At 37.6% G+C, this 15,314-nt stretch overlaps 2 protein-coding genes and 1 long non-coding RNA gene across 8 annotated transcripts in view; 1 reads left to right on the forward strand and 2 right to left on the reverse strand.

Moving 5' to 3' along the window:
- Positions 1-12,992, reverse strand: sncgb (synuclein, gamma b (breast cancer-specific protein 1)). 4 transcript variants are annotated; one of them, XM_007562438.2, is made up of 6 exons: positions 12,607-12,992; positions 7,541-7,582; positions 6,314-6,432; positions 4,252-4,269; positions 3,251-3,292; positions 1-1,267 (listed from the first exon to the last, which is right to left on the reverse strand). In XM_007562438.2, exons 1-6 carry the CDS (start codon positions 12,725-12,727, stop codon positions 1,259-1,261), a joined length of 351 nt encoding a protein of 116 aa, XP_007562500.2. In that variant the 5' UTR covers positions 12,728-12,992; the 3' UTR covers positions 1-1,258. The 4 variants fall into 4 exon arrangements, with proteins under 4 accessions (XP_007562500.2, XP_007562499.2, XP_007562502.2 ...); XM_007562437.2 differs by having other exon boundaries at positions 6,305-6,432; positions 12,607-12,991; XM_007562440.2 differs by lacking the exon at positions 4,252-4,269 and having other exon boundaries at positions 12,607-12,990.
- The window catches only part of LOC107837359 (uncharacterized), a 20,425-nt gene continuing 11,475 nt past the window's right edge, over positions 6,365-15,314 (forward strand). Inside the window, exons 1-2 of one of the 2 annotated variants that reach the window (XR_001663382.1) lie at positions 6,365-6,456; positions 9,923-10,190. This is a non-coding gene — a long non-coding RNA (uncharacterized LOC107837359). Of the gene's footprint in view, positions 6,457-9,922; positions 12,197-15,314 lie in introns of those variants that run through there. The other variant, XR_001663381.1, reaches the window with a different exon arrangement.
- Positions 14,294-15,314, reverse strand: part of ldb3b (LIM domain binding 3b) — a 20,086-nt gene continuing 19,065 nt past the window's right edge. For both annotated transcript variants that reach the window (XM_007562442.2, XM_007562441.2), the window contains one exon: positions 14,294-14,895. In XM_007562442.2, the coding sequence (XP_007562504.1) occupies positions 14,799-14,895 (97 nt within the window). In that variant the 3' untranslated portion in view covers positions 14,294-14,798. The remainder of the gene's footprint in view (positions 14,896-15,314) is intronic.

Raw genomic sequence — 15,314 nt, forward strand, 5'->3', positions numbered from 1 at the left:
CTTCTTGTTGCTTTTGGTGCACAGAATTTAAAATCCAATTGTTCATCATTGGTGCAAATTTGTAAGTGTTGAATCAAAAGGCAACTGGACTTCTTGTCTTTTCCAAGAATTTCTCACCCCTCATCCAAAAGGCTTCTTCAGTTCATTGGAAGCAGCTTTTATTGCCTTTACATTGCAGCCAAAGGCAATAACAACCACACGACTTTCTGACCTGAACCTCCATCTGGGTCAATATTTGGGTTGTTCCGGTCACGTTTCAAGGTGTGAAACTGGTTCAAGAGGGAAGTGAAAACTGTAAAACAGTTACTTTGTTCAGGCGGTTAATTGTTTCACACTTGCTGGTTTTCGTTTTCACATTAAAGGTGAGACAGAGATTGTCCGGTTGTTGTTGGTACGAACTGTAGGGACTCTTCCTCTTCACCCAAATCCAGCCAAACGAGCAATAACTGATTGTTGAACGCTCTTTCTTCCTACCCCGACTTTGCGGACACAAACACGTCACGGCATAGTACAGACATCTGAAAACGCTCATGCATAACGTCACGTTGCACTTGCTCACCACTTCTACTGCGCTAACCCTGTTTCTAAATGCTGAAGCGAACACACACACACGAAGCCGGCGTTTTTGCAACACATAACAGCCGCCCTATAGAGAGAGAAAACACCACGGGGAACGTCAGCTCATGCATCCTACTGCCACAAACTGAAGCACAGGTCTTTAATGCGTGGGTCCCTGCTGACAACACATGCACACAAGCTTGGACACGGACACACGGCCTGCAGCACACGCACAACCTCTCATGCAGCTCCTTCGGTTTCACGATGACTTCTGTTTCTTCTATTAAGACAGGTTTCTCTCTTATCTCCTACGGCTACTTGTTTGCCCTGTGTGTGGTCTGCTGGTATTCATGGTATGTTCTGTATGTGCGTGTGTCATGCTGGCACCTTCTTGAGGTGTGTCTTTTTTGTGTTTGGGTGATTTTTGAAATTTCTCAGTCGGGTGGCAATGACACGGGAGCCGGGGGGGCGGCGGAGGGAGGGTTTATCTACACGAACACACAGGTGAGGCCGGGGAAGCAGAGGGGGCGCTACAGGCTGCAGGGGGGGTTAGACGGTGAGGGGAAAGCCGAGGTGCGGCGTCTGGAAGAGTCTGTTCTGATTTTGGTTCCGAAAAGTCACAAAAAAATATGCTGAACATCTGGAGTCGGGTACGGCGAGGCGAGGAAGGCGAGGGGCAGCTGGGGGGTCCGGAAGGAGACTAGTACCCCTAGAAATGAGAACAACGGATTTAGAGCATCACATGACTGCTAGAACTGGTTGACCTGTTGACCTTTAAACTTTCAAAGCCAAAGCAGCACAAACAAAAAAAAATTGCTGCACAAAAACCAGCCCAATCAGTTGATTGCCACCAATTTTGATTTGCACAATGTGGGGCGGCTGGTTGACCTTTCATGACCTCTGGAAACATTTCTTAATATCTTTAAAATGAGAGCAGCACAAACAAAAATGTTGCTGCACAAACATTTAACAAAAAATTGTCTGATTTGAAGAATGTGTTTCTAGTGCAAATATCTTATTTCACTTCAATTAATTACTTAACATTGATTAAAAAGTGTTAATTCCAGATAAATTTACTCATAATAAGACAATTTCCCCATAATAGCACTTTTTCATCAATATCAAGGAAATATTCACTTAAATTTCTACAACTGCAGAAAAGTTGCTTGTAAGTTAGTTTTCTTATTTCAAGTATATTTCCACTAGACTTAAAATACTTTGTAAGATTGTGTTTTTGCAGTGATCCTCTTTTTCTTCTCAATCCTGTCAATTTTTGTCCTAAGAAAAACTTCCATAGTTGATGATACTGATGGGGAAAAATATGTAAAATACATATAAAAAGCTGTGCAACTTGTTTATCTCTATCAATAAGTCAGTACATTGTTTAAATATTACAGAAGGAGCACAGAAAAAAAGAGAGATCTTAGACCAGGGGTGTCCAAACTTTTTGTCACATTAGTCAAAACATTTCCTTCAAACAAACTTCTTTTAATTATTCAAAATTGTTTGTCTCAATCAGAAATAAAACTTTTTCCAAGAAAGCATCTGGCTATCTATGTTCATCATAAAGTTGTTGACCTTGGAGCAGGTTTTCTTTTTTTTTTTTTGATTGCAGTGTAAAACCGGTTCTACTGTTCAGTCATATCAGCGATTCAGATATTTCCAGTTCATTGTGGTGGCCTGCAGCTGGATTTCCTTTCATTTTACTGATTTTGTCTTCTTCCTCAAGTTGTTTATCTTATACTTAAAGATATTAAACCAAGAAAATAAGAATCTGCAGTATTTTTAAAATTGCTTTAAACCTCCTAGAACTACAGTTCTCCATTTTAGATATTCATTGATCAGTCTGATTAGTGACACTTTGATGACCGCAAAGAGAAAAATGACCTGCTGTAGGCAGTTCAGGTGTTTAATTAAACAACTGATATTAATATTACAGATGCAGAATCGATTCAAATGCTCAAAAATGTTTTTTTAAAATAAGTCTTTGGCTCTCCTATTTGCGAGCATATATTGCATCACACGTCCACAGCTGAAGGGCGTCTCGTCCGCTGTGAATGTTTAGAATAATTCTTTGATATATTTTTATTTAAGAGGAAGCCATGCAGCTAAGCTAACCTAAAGCTGGTAATTTAAGTTGCAGAATTTGATGCTCAAACATGCTTTTGTTTAAATATAAACTGAAGGAATAGTCTTGTACAAAATTTCTCAAAAACTGTTATTGAATCAGAAATTGTTTCTGAAATGAATTGTGACATAAAAATCGTAATTGAATTGTTAGATACTGAAAGATTCACATCTCTAATTAATAAAGTAACTTCAAATAAATTAAAATTAAATCAAAACCTGAATATCTGGGAAATTTTTATTTATTCTAGATTTTAAAATCCCCCAGATTTTTAAGTTTTTGTTTAATTTTGATCTTCTTTTATCTGCAGGCACTTTATTAATATGCAGTTATTTTTATTTTATATATTTTTATATTAAATGGGGATACCTTGTTGCTCTGCTGCTGTAACAAGTTAATTTCCCCACTTAATGCAGGACTATTCTATTCTATTCTATTCTATTCTATAAACTGGACCTTACAATAACCAACCAAATAATTTATTATGTTATATGTAACTGAATTAACTCTGGCTTCCTGTCGAGGCTGAAGCGTTGCTCATCGTTTGATGGTTTGTTTTCTTACCTCTCCTCCTTCCCCTCCTTGCTCCATTCCTCCATACTCTCCCTGCAGAGGAGAAAACAGCATAAATGGTTCAAAAACATAAAAAAAAACAACATTTGGAGTCGATTATTACTGTCTGTCACTATGAGATAGTGACAGTGCGAGGATCTCGGCATCAACAAATGTCTAAGTTTTGATTTCACTAAGACATCATTTTACAAACTGGTTTGAATGGAAAACATGCTGGGAGGAACAAATCAACATGCTGAGGGATTTTTAGGCTGTTAGTTTGTTATAGTTCTTAAGTTTGCAAACCAAAAGGGGGGATAAAAATATCAATAAATACTTTCTGCGTCGTTAACTACCTGATCTGGTAAGCTGGAGGAGAAATAATGATTAGAAATGAAAAGATTTAGTATAATTTAGTAAAGTGTTGCCTTACACCAAAGTGAGCAGCAGAAAAGAAGGTGAAAGAAGCAGAATACAATACCTTGTGAAAGTATTTGTGCATTTTCCCCTACATAAAGAAGAATCTGAAAAGTGTGGCGTATATTTCTCTATAGCCTAAAGGTCAGTAATCTTTTAGAACCGTAAGCAGAGTTCATGGGTTTGAATACTTTCATAAGGCACTTTAAAAAAATAAAATGCCAAACTTTCTCCTCTTTTCTTTGAAATTTTCTTCCAATTAATCTGAATATTTTGGAATCCTTACAAATTAAGAGCATCAATATACTTTCAAACCTTCAGAAGGCTTTACTGTTATTTTATATATATATATATATATATATATATTTTTTTTTACATTATTTGTTGTTTTAAACTCAAAATGCTGTAATGTGACCAGCAGCTTTCCAACCATCCCTCCTGATGCTCACCTGCTGCAATAAACCTTAGATTTAAATTGATGGATTAGACCCGCAGCTATCAGTTAGCATGCAAGGCTTCGCCTCTTTATCTCTCAAACCCAAACCAAACCCAAACCAGGTAGAGCTAAAACCCCCATGTTGCTGTCCAGTAGGTACCTCATATATGGGCTCCTCCTATCAGAGAAACACAAATGAGACACAAACAGCATAAAAAAGAAAAACAAATAAAACAAACAATGAGAACAACAAAACAACAACAACAAATTCTGGTCATTTCGCCCTTTCACCATTTTGAATGTTTGTCTTTTTGTTCGCAGAATTTCAGGTACAAAATGTTTCCATTGATTATTTCAAGTAATTTTCTATAACACTGTAAATTGGTAGATACTAGAAGATTTTCAAAAGATCCTAAAATGTTTGGTGAAACACAAACTGTTACAGTTTTTGTGTGTCCTCCTGATCTTTCCTAATTCAGAAAGGTGTCCCTCAGGGGTCCATATTTGGCTCCTTTTTTATTTATTATTTAAGTAAACTGTGTTAAAATGTAGCACTTTTATGTGGATTTTGTAAACTTCTGCTTCATCTTTTGCCTTTGATTAGGCAAATATCTGCCTACAAATATTTTGGATTTTTCTAAAAAGAAATGTAGTTTGTAACTTCAGAAACAAACTTTCTTTGTGTGAGAAAAAGATTTATAAATCTTTAATCAACAAATGACTACAGATACAGTTTAAACACCTAATTTGTGGTTGAAAATATTAGGCTCAGTGTATCTGCAGGAATATGATTCGTAAATAATTCTGGGTTTAGTTCTTATTTTTGGAGCTTATAAAGCTCTAATCTTGCTATTAATCCAATTAATCCATATTTCAACTTGTGTTTTCAAAGTGGAACGATTATGTTGCTGTTTTGGCCAATAAGACATTTTAGATCTTATTGAGATTATTCCGGGTAAAATAAAGAATAAATAAAATACTCTACTTATAGTATATTTGGATTATTAAAATTCATTCAATTCATTTCAATAGTTCAGAACCAAATAAGCCTGATACTAAGTGGTTTAGTACATGAGTACGAAACATTTTTATTTGTGTGTACATTATGAATGTAGATGGGAAGAAATGGTAAAGAGGCGAATTGACCTGAAGTACAACAACAACAACGCACAAGACAGGAGACATTTACACCACAATAAAATAAAATAAAATAAAATAAAACAACTTCTTGCATTCAAGCTCAAAAGTCACAACAAGAGTTAAATGTGAGAACATTTAACGTCTGTCAGAAAAGTTAACATGAAAGCCAGAGAAAGGGTGAACAGATGTCAGGAGTTCACAAGTTAAGTAAATAACAGCACAGATTTGTATTCAGAAATACAAAATTGCTCCTAAAATGCAACGTGTGGATTGTGCAATAATGCACATAAACAATAAATATAAAGGAATGGAGTCTGAATAAAGAAAAATCACTAGACCCTGATCCTCGTCTAATCACAATAATCATTACTGAAAAACATTTTTCATTTCAGTAATTAAGTTCCAAAAGTTTGTGTCCCTGCAGCAAAATTTTCCTTCCACTTAACTTTCCTTCAACGTGCTTGGATCCAGGCCTCTGTGAACAACCAGTTTTCTGAAATGTAACCTTTTCTGCCTCCAGTAACTCTCTACTGGACGACTGCAAAGTCAGTAACATTCAGCATAATTGTGCGGACCATAACTTAATATTTTGCATTACAAAGAACTTTTCGAATTGGTCTTATGTAATATTAATTAAATTTTTGGACATAATCATTTAAATTACCCCGAATAAACACTTGAAATATATTGCACTTCTTGTAAAAATAACATCTGGGTTCCACCTTTTGAAGTGAAAAAAATAAAAAATAAAAAATCAGTGAAGTTTTTATGTTTAAGATACAGTCGGAAAAAATAAACTGCTATAAAATCTGGAGAAATTTAGATCAGAATAAGTCTTTTTTATTTTTTTAAATAAAATAAAAAAAAATTCAACACCACGTTTAGAAATCGATTTAAGTAGTTATGTAATAAACGGTACATTTCCAGTGTCGCAGCTTTGATGTAAATAGCTCCATCTAGTGGCTACAAACCAAACAGCAGTTAATATTGTTTCTTCAGTTTGATCGAGGCTGCTGTCGCTGTTCGGTAACTCCATGATGGATCACCTCTAAGGCGTCACCATGGTAACCGACCTGACTGACCATCCCGGTTGACGCAGCGACGTTCTCCACGCCCTCGATGGTCGCCTGTGACACCTCGTTGGCTCCGGCGACCGCCGTGTCTCCCACGATGTTGGCCTGGTCCACGGTCCTGTTGGCCACTGACACGGAGAGAAACGACACAGGTGAGTGGGACACCTAAACATTGGCCAACTAATGCCCACACCGACACTTTTAGTACACATTTTAAACGCAACCTAGCGTTTTTCTTGCTAGGTTGGGGTTTTGTTGTGTTTCTCATTAGTAGGATTAACAATCACAGCCGCAGCACAGGGGTTATTGTTAACCTTTACAACCCAAAGACCAGTTTTTGAGTGTTTGAGAGCCCGCCATCTTTGCAAAAAAGATAAAATGTCTCAGTTCTCCTGGAGAGCGGATCAGATGTTCAGTGAACCGGAAGCTTTTCTAGCTACCTGCATCCATGGGTGTAATTTGAATGTTGACAATCTAAGAAGAGCTGCAAGATTTATGTTGAATACTTTAATCTATTTATATCAATATTTGAAACGAAGTTGTATGCAAACAAATCTGTAATATATAAAAAAATAATGAGTTGCAATCCTCATTGTTTATTCCATATTTATAACAAGTCAGGCTCTGATTTAGATTATTGATTCAGTTAAATCTTTCAGATCATTTGAACCATTTAAAATTTAATGGATGGAAAAGCTGGTAATCCTCATTTACTGAGTGATGGCGACACGATCTGTTCTTCTCAGTGAGACGTCTTCATCTGGATTATAGTCTGATTACCTGTGAAATATGGAGCCTTTGAGGCTTTTTGTTTTCACTTTATAAAACATTTCTTTGTGTAAACACGACAGAAAACACTCTTAGGACGTCTCAAGAATGGGAACAATAGGTTTTAATTGAAGTTTGTGTCACTGACCCACTGATCGTTTCCAATAATCAGCCTTGAGTATAATCAACTGAGTAGATTAAATGCTGTTTGTTGTGCTTTTCAACAGGACTTCTGTTTTTAATATATTAAAAATATAATGAAGCTTAGCGACAAATAGGGATACAATTTCAATGCTTTTGTTTTTATATCTATTTCTCCTGTCAAACTTTGGAATTTGTTTTTCTTTCATCGTCAATGTTTGCTGCATTTAATTAATTAATTTAGTGATTTTTAAATTGGAAATCAGTCTGATTAATAAAAGCCTGATCAGTGCATTTTTATTTGTTACCAAATGAAGCTTTTCTTACCTGTGTTTACTGATGACACAACTCCTTCCTTCGTCTTGCTTCCTGCAGACCAAAGAAAACAAAAATTACATTCTTTCACAACTGACATATTTCACAGTTTAATGTTTTTCTACTAAGGAATTTTGTTTTCCAATTTCTATTTTGTAACAGTTTTCATCTTTATTTGAAAATAGTGGAAAAATTAAGTGAAAATATGATGCTTTGCAAAAATATTTCAACCTTTACACATATCGCCACATTAGAGCTGTTAATTGTGGAGTATTTTAATGACTATGTGATTTATAAATTTTCAATATTGTTTTCCAAAATAATCTGAAAAGTGTGGTGTGCATATTATGTATTCAGCCACTGTAAAGAGTATTTCGTATGACCACCTTCCCCTGCTGGTTCAGCTGAAGATCTTTTGGGGTTTTTCCTCTAACAGCTTTGCACATTTTACTTGCATTAAATTGAAAGTCGGTGGATGTGAATTTAATTTTTAAAACGTTTTTCTTTCAGGATTGTTTCGTATTTAGCGTCATCTATCTTCACATCAACTCTGACTCTCTTTCCTGCCCCTAGTGAAGAAACACATCTCCACAGCATGATTCTGCTACCTCCGTGTATCATGAAGCAGATGGTTTATTCAGACTTGTGCGCTTTAATTATCCACCACACATAATATTTAGCTGTTAGATCAGAAAGTTAATATTTTGTGTCATCTTGACCAGAGCGTCTTCTTCCATGTCTGCTGTGTCTGGACTTGTCACAATAACAATTTATTGCGATAAACAATAATATTACAATTTTCAAGTAATATTATAATGAAGGTATAATAATGGAAGTACACCCTATCAAGCATCAATAAACTTGAATTTCTAATGATGAATTTAAAATAAACAAAACACCCAAAAAGGACACAAGTCTCTGTAAACATAATAATAATAATAATAATAGTAATAATAATAATAATAATAATAATAATAATAATAATAACAATAATAATAATAATAATAAAAGGTTGGTTGAGACTAAAGCACCAGACTGAAGCCTTTTGTCATCCAGACTTTGATAGAAAGATAAGAGAAAAACAATCATGCCAATGGATATTATCAAGTTTGTTTTTATTTATAATGCAATTAATAGATCTGGTCGCTACAGATTTATTTGTTTTCACTAAATGGTTTGTTGCAAACTACAAGCAGGATTTCTTATACTCTCCTTTAAGCAATGGCTCTCTTCCTACAAATCTTTAATAAAGGTCAGATTGTTGGAGATTGCACTTTACCTCTGAACTGTGCGGCATCCTCCTGAAGCATTTCGTTTACACTGGATTTTATTCAGAGGTATGAGAATAAAGGGCTCTGGATGCAAAAGCATGCCACACTTTTGAGTTTTATCTTTAAATCATTTAAAAACCGTTTATTTTTTTTCTACTAGATTCATTACAAAAACACAAAATCTTACTATTTTTGGTCGAGTTTCTCATGTAAATATTTTAGTACTCTTGAAATAAAATACAAAAATAAGTTTTCAGCAAAAATACAGCTCTGCAAAGAACATTAAGAGCCCACTGCACTAATATTATTCCACCAAATAATGATTCCTGAACTCTTCCTGAGTTAAAACATTAGTATTGTCGTTTCTAAATGGATATAAAATATAAATGGTTATAAAGCACTGCGTCTTTTCTCATTTTCTGCAAATAAATACAACATTTTTGCTTGGATTTTCGGAAGCTTGTTGTCAGTAATTCATAGAATAAAAGAACAATGTTCATTTTACTCAAATATATAAGCTATAGAAAATAAAATCAGAGAAACTCCTGTTGTCCTCGGGTCAAAATAACCCGAGGACAACAGGAGTGGTCTCTTAATTGTTTTCAGAGATGCATATCGAATAGATGAATAGATGAATATAAGCTTGTTTTAAGTCAATAATTTCTTAATATTGATGAAAACGTTCCAGTTACACAGGCAGATAATTTCACTAATAATGTGGGAAAATCCCTTGTTTCACATAAAATAATATGGCAGTGGATCTAATACTGTCTCATCAATATTAATGGATTATTTACTTAAAACAACCTCCTGCAGCTTCCTGAAACATTACTGGTAAGTTAGTTTTGTTTTACATCAAGACAAAACTAGACTAAACACTAAACACTGGACAAAAATACTTGGTAGATTTTCTGCTTTTACAATAAAATACAGTGAGGTTTGGCTGTAATGTGACTGATTGTGTTTGCTCAACATTCTGAATATTTTCTTCTCCTCCCCTCCTTTTGTCCTGCAATTTGCTGTTAGTTGTTAGTTATTCTTTTATATGTTGGACCTTTGAAAAGCTCGGTTCTCCTAATAAATTCCCAAACAATTAAAACCCGCCCCGCCCTCCTCTCCCCAGCGCTGTGCTCTCTGCAGCATGATCCTGGACAGATTAAAACTCCAGTTATATAATCCGCAGAAATGACGGATGGATGGGGGGAAATATCTACGCTGAAACAAGAGAGAAGAAGAGAAAACTCTGCAGAACATCGTCTGTAGCACCAGCCCGAGCCTCCTCTCTCTCTGGATCGTCGGAACAGATGCAGAAACTGCGATTTGCTGCCTCATGCATCCACACCACGTCCCTCCCTTCCCCCGCCTGCTGCTCGCCCTGCACGCTCTCCGAGGTACGCCATCCACGTGCCTGAGTACGGAGCAGTACTGCAGGACACCACACACACGCACGCACGCACGCACACTGCAGTGAAACAGACACTTTTCGCTCAGTTTAACCGAAGGAGCCCCAGGAGTGCCGCTGTCTGTCCCCGCGCTGCAGAACAAGCTGCACGAATGTTCAGAGCTTTTAAATTATAAACAACAACTGAACGTCAGGAGAAGGTGACGCGTAGGACACCACTGATCAGAGCAAGAAATAATCCCGACCATAAATGATAATCCCAATCTAAATCTTGCCTGAATAAATGAAGATTGCTTGGATTAGAGGGAATATTTTTATGAAATTTTAATGTCAAACATGCAAATATGGAGCTCTAATCATTTCTCTCCAGCAGAGGATTTGCTCTGTTGCGACCCTGATTTGATGAAAGCTGCGACCGATCCACTAAAACGTGATTATTAGAAAAATAAAATTTGAATAATGTAGCCTGTGAGAGAACTCCAGTGTAGAAAAATCCCTAATTTTTAATGAAGTGCAATACAGACAGATTGAGACTTTAATATCTGCTGGAGATTATTTTGAACTTTTCAGGCTTATTTCTATTGACAATAAGAACAAAAATCAAATCAAATGAACAAACAACATTTGGATGCTTTACTATAACAGAAACTTGTCGTGCATGCAGACCTTGTTAACCAATGGCTGCTCTTGCAGTTTTCTTCTTTAAAAATGTTAAAATGCATTTTTATGTTTTCACAAATCAAATTAATAGAGTAAATCTCAAACAGTGACGTGTTCGGTGGAGATTAATGTTTAGTAATCATTGTAATAATAACATTTAGTTGTAATGCTCTTTGCATGTAAGTCTTAAAGTAAAAATGTTAATAAAAGCACTAACAATAAAATCTAATTTAAATTATCAAAATATTTTATATCTCGCTCAGGTTTGAACTCCCTATAATATTATTTAAAGATTTTGAGCTGAAGATGATCAAATGCTGTTCCAGTTAAATCAAAACCTGTGACTTTATCAAGCAAAGCTGTAGATTCAGCCTGCTGTGACTGTTTCCCCAACTGAAAAACAATTATCAAAAACTGAGAAAATAAAACATATTTTTAATACATGAAGTCCTGACATCTTTGAAATATGCTGTGAATAGTGAATGTTCAAAAATGTGAAATTCACAGGCTCGATTTAAGAATCGAAATTTTAACACTCCTCCTTTTCCTCTTCTGATCAAATCATTATTAGCTAAATCACTCAGAAAGTTGGTCAAGTTGTCAGTTTCACTCTCAGTTTCAATAACCTGACACAGAAGTATATGGATTGCTATAAAACTGAAAACAAAAGGCAGAAATGCTAAAGTGTGACGGGATGCTACAGAACTTACACTGCAAAAATAATTGCAGCAGATGCTCTCAGCTGCCCTCAAGGCTGTGCCACTCTGGGTGAAGAGCCACATAACCCAGATGAGCAACCTCCGCTGCTTGTGCTGCTTTCTATTTTTAGGTAATGCATGTGCACTCGACTGCAGGCTGATACTGTCGTCTTCATCAGAGCCATCGGCCCTCTTCACTTCAGCGACCTCATCTTTCCTCTCTCTTTTTCCCTCTGCTCAGATCCACGCTTATTTTTTCTTCCCTGGTATCTGCAGCATCCCGTTCTTGTCTTTTAAGGGATGATTTTTCAGACGAATAACAAACAACGCAGAGTCAGAGCTGCTCTTCTTTTTCTTTCACCTCCTGACATTGACTCCTGCTTTCGGACGCCACCATTAAGACTTTGCAGCAGCAACCTGACGTCAGAGACGATGCGGAAGGGACGGACTGCGGCCAACAACTGAGACCCACTCACCCAGCTCCTGCTTTATCACCCCTCTTCCTTATCTGCCCCCCTCCTCCTCTCAGGTGGTAACCTTGAGATGTGACGCAGTCTCTGCTGGAGCTAAAATTAAAATCGCAGCAAACAGCAGCAAGAGAGGTGGGGGGAATTGATTAAAAATGTTTAAAAACGGTTTCATGAAGCGACATTCAGCATTTATCATCCCACTGCAGCCTGTTTCACTCGATCGATCTCGAATTCGTGCTACGAAAGCCTGCAGCGCCGTCCCGGGACTCTGCAGTGTCCCCCCTTTTCTTTCCCTCAAATTAAATTGTTTTAATTTCTGCCCATCAGACTCCAGATTTCCACCTCTTCCCGTCCAGATGCAACTTCTTTACCCCATCTGATTCTGTCATCATCACTTTTTCCAGCCCCACACCCTGAGTCCTGCAGCAGTCCTGCAGCAGCAACCCGATAGCGCTCACCTCTCCCTCCTTCTCCCTCTGTTTCTCTCGCTTGTTTTCACCCAGATTAGAAAACCAAAATAAATTATTACACATCATCCAATGCATCTTCCTCTCCTCTTCTGTTCCAGGCTACATACCTACATACATCACCCCTTCTTTAGTCTTGGCTGCTGCCTCCTCCATCCCTGCTTTGGTCTTCTCTGCAGCGGCCACCACCCCCTCCTTGGCCATGGAGAACCCTTTCATCAGTACATCCATTGTGGGCGACGGATCGGCTGGGCTCCCCTGCTCTGAACAGGCCTGGCTGGTGCTGACAGTGAGCGTGCAGCAGAGATGATGATGATGGTGGCGGTGATGATGATGATGATGTGGGATGTCTGAGAGTGCGCGTGCCTGTTTTGGCTCCTCCTCTGGTTGGCAGAGCGCTGATCGCGGTGCACAGCAGGACCACAGCTCGCAGACTGAAGGAGAGAAGGGAGGAGGAGAGAGCAGATACCGACGAGATGGAGAGAGGAGGAAGAGGAGGAGGAGGAGGAGGAAGAGAGATGGCTGGATGCTGCAGCATCCCCCCCTCCTGCCCTCCATGCAGCATCCCCGCCCCAAACCGCCTCATTCAGACCGACTCTGGTCTGGATGCAAACCCATGTTATATAACTGGCCAACCAGCTGACATTTTGTCATGTAATCCCGACGTGTGATGTCATTTCCTCCTCTTCCACATCAGCTTTCCAGCTTCACTGCAAAAAGTTACCTCTAATTAATGTGAAGATGACGAGCCCCCACGGCCATTTTGTTGTTGTGAGGAGATCGAAAAGTGCTTCGTCATCCCCACCTGAGTGAGTCACAGCCACCTTCCTCCTCCTGCTTCATCTGCTGACTCGGCAGCATTGCAGACACTGATGCAGTGACGGATCAGATTTAGTGATAAAAACGAGCAGCTCGTCTTCCAGAGTGTTTTCTGCTCACGGAGTTTACGCCTGATTAACATCAGCTCAAGAAACTTTGACTTCAGCTTTAAGCAGATCCTGCAAAACTACTCAGACCCCCTAAACATTTTCACATTAGGTCACTTAAAAACACACATCTTAATGCTTTTTAGAGCATAATTGTGAAAGAAAACAAAGTTTTTAAACTTGCAAATTAAAATCTGAAAAGTGTGGTGTGAGGACATTACAGCACCACCTTTCGCTGCAGTTGCAGCTACAAATCGCCAGATTTCATCCTGGGGGGCCACAAATGACCCCTGCGCCACACTTTGGTCACCTCTGATTGAAACCTTTCCATTTAAACTCTGTTTTCATATTTTGCTTGTATTCACGCTGGAATCAGTCCCAGTATGAAAACCTTTAACTGGTCTGCTTCCAGCTGAGTGAAGAGAAGTGTCCCCACAGCATGAAGCTGCCACCACCATGATTCACATAGGGAATGGTGATTTTGTAATTTTACAAGTTTTTAATGGAGACCTGATTTGTGTCATGTTTGCTTAATTTTCCCGTCTTTCAGTGGCGAAAACTCACTGAAAACCTGAGATGTATAAGCTATATTATTTATGTATAATGTTTTTTATTTAATATCCGTTGCATTATTATTTTAACCACAGATGCAGGGAATCACACAAAATTTGGACTACAGAGTCTGGAAATGCCAATAATTTTCCATCTATTTATTTCAACATTTGTTTTGTTACTCATGCTTACTAAGAACTAGAAAACTTGTTTTAAAAAATAACTTTTTTTCTCCAGATTATATAACATTAACTATCAAATTATTATTAATCTCATTTTCTTTATTTCCTCACGTCATTTCAAAACACAGCACCATCTGTAGATTTAATAAAACATTTATTCACATTGATATCAGTACATTTCTGAGTGCATTTTTACATACTGTACTTGTGCATATAGATAAACTGTGTATTCCTCTTGCTGTCACATCTGACAAACGTGCTCATATAGTTTGTTTTTTTTAATTCATACATCTGCGATTTCTCTCCAGCAGCAAAAAAGAAAAAGGAAACATTTCTGCAGTTTCACTTCAATATTTGTTTTTTTTTTTGTACATCTTCCCCAATAATCAGGACATGGAAAAAGAAAGAACCTATCATGAGAGCAGATCTAAATAGGAGACAGATATATTTGACACTTTAACTTATAAACACATAGCATCCTCATACTAACATTAATACACTTTCTACTAATCTAGGCAACAGCTATAGCTTGCTTTTCTCCTCTTGTTCATTTTCTCTCGTACTTCCTGTTCTCTCTTCCCGTGTTTATATGTCCTCCTTTCTTCTGCGACTCTTCCCTCTCTTTGAATTTCCTTCTCCTCTTTATTCCTGGACGTTGAGGATCTGTGCAGACAATCCGTGGTGCCAGTTCTTCAACTTGGCAAAGCGCGGCCCTTTGACCTCTGACTCGAATCGCTCTCTGTTGGCGAGGGCGACAGGACAAGGCGGTCACATCAGGAATAGCAGCTTACGTTAGCGTTATTCTCTGAGAAACTGCAAGCTTCTGCTCTAACGCTGCCTTTGAAAACACATTCAACCCGAAAAACAAAGCACGGTGGTGTTTGAAGGATGTTTTCTAAAACTATTTCTCAGAATCAAGTCATAAATGTCTAGAAAACTGATCCTGTGCAGGGTTTACCCCAGAAAACTTGCTAAGCCCATTCAGCTGGCCGGCCGCCATGTTTTTGAGTAAAAAAATGTTTAAAGTTAACAGGTAATTTTAAAATATTACTTGATAGTTGTGAATTTTGGCAGACTGGAAGATTAATGCCTAAACACCAACTATAAAGTCTTTAAAAAGGCAATAATTAAAAAAACTAATTAAAAGGTAAATTAACA

This window comes from Poecilia formosa, unplaced genomic scaffold, assembly GCF_000485575.1.
Source record: "Poecilia formosa unplaced genomic scaffold, Poecilia_formosa-5.1.2 Scaffold136, whole genome shotgun sequence".
Taxonomy (NCBI): Eukaryota; Metazoa; Chordata; class Actinopteri; order Cyprinodontiformes; family Poeciliidae; genus Poecilia; species Poecilia formosa.

Excerpts from the sequence above, each read along its gene's own strand:
- sncgb (XM_007562437.2), bottom strand. The coding sequence starts at position 12,727 with ATGGATGTACTGATGAAAGGGTTCTCCATGGCCAAGGAGGGGGTGGTG. Across the intron at positions 7,583-12,606 it reads AGAAGGGGTGATGTATGTAG|GAAGCAAGACGAAGGAAGGA; the intron begins GTATGTAGCCTG and ends TTTGGTCTGCAG. Across the intron at positions 6,433-7,540 it reads TGTGTCATCAGTAAACACAG|TGGCCAACAGGACCGTGGAC; the intron begins GTAAGAAAAGCT and ends TCTCCGTGTCAG.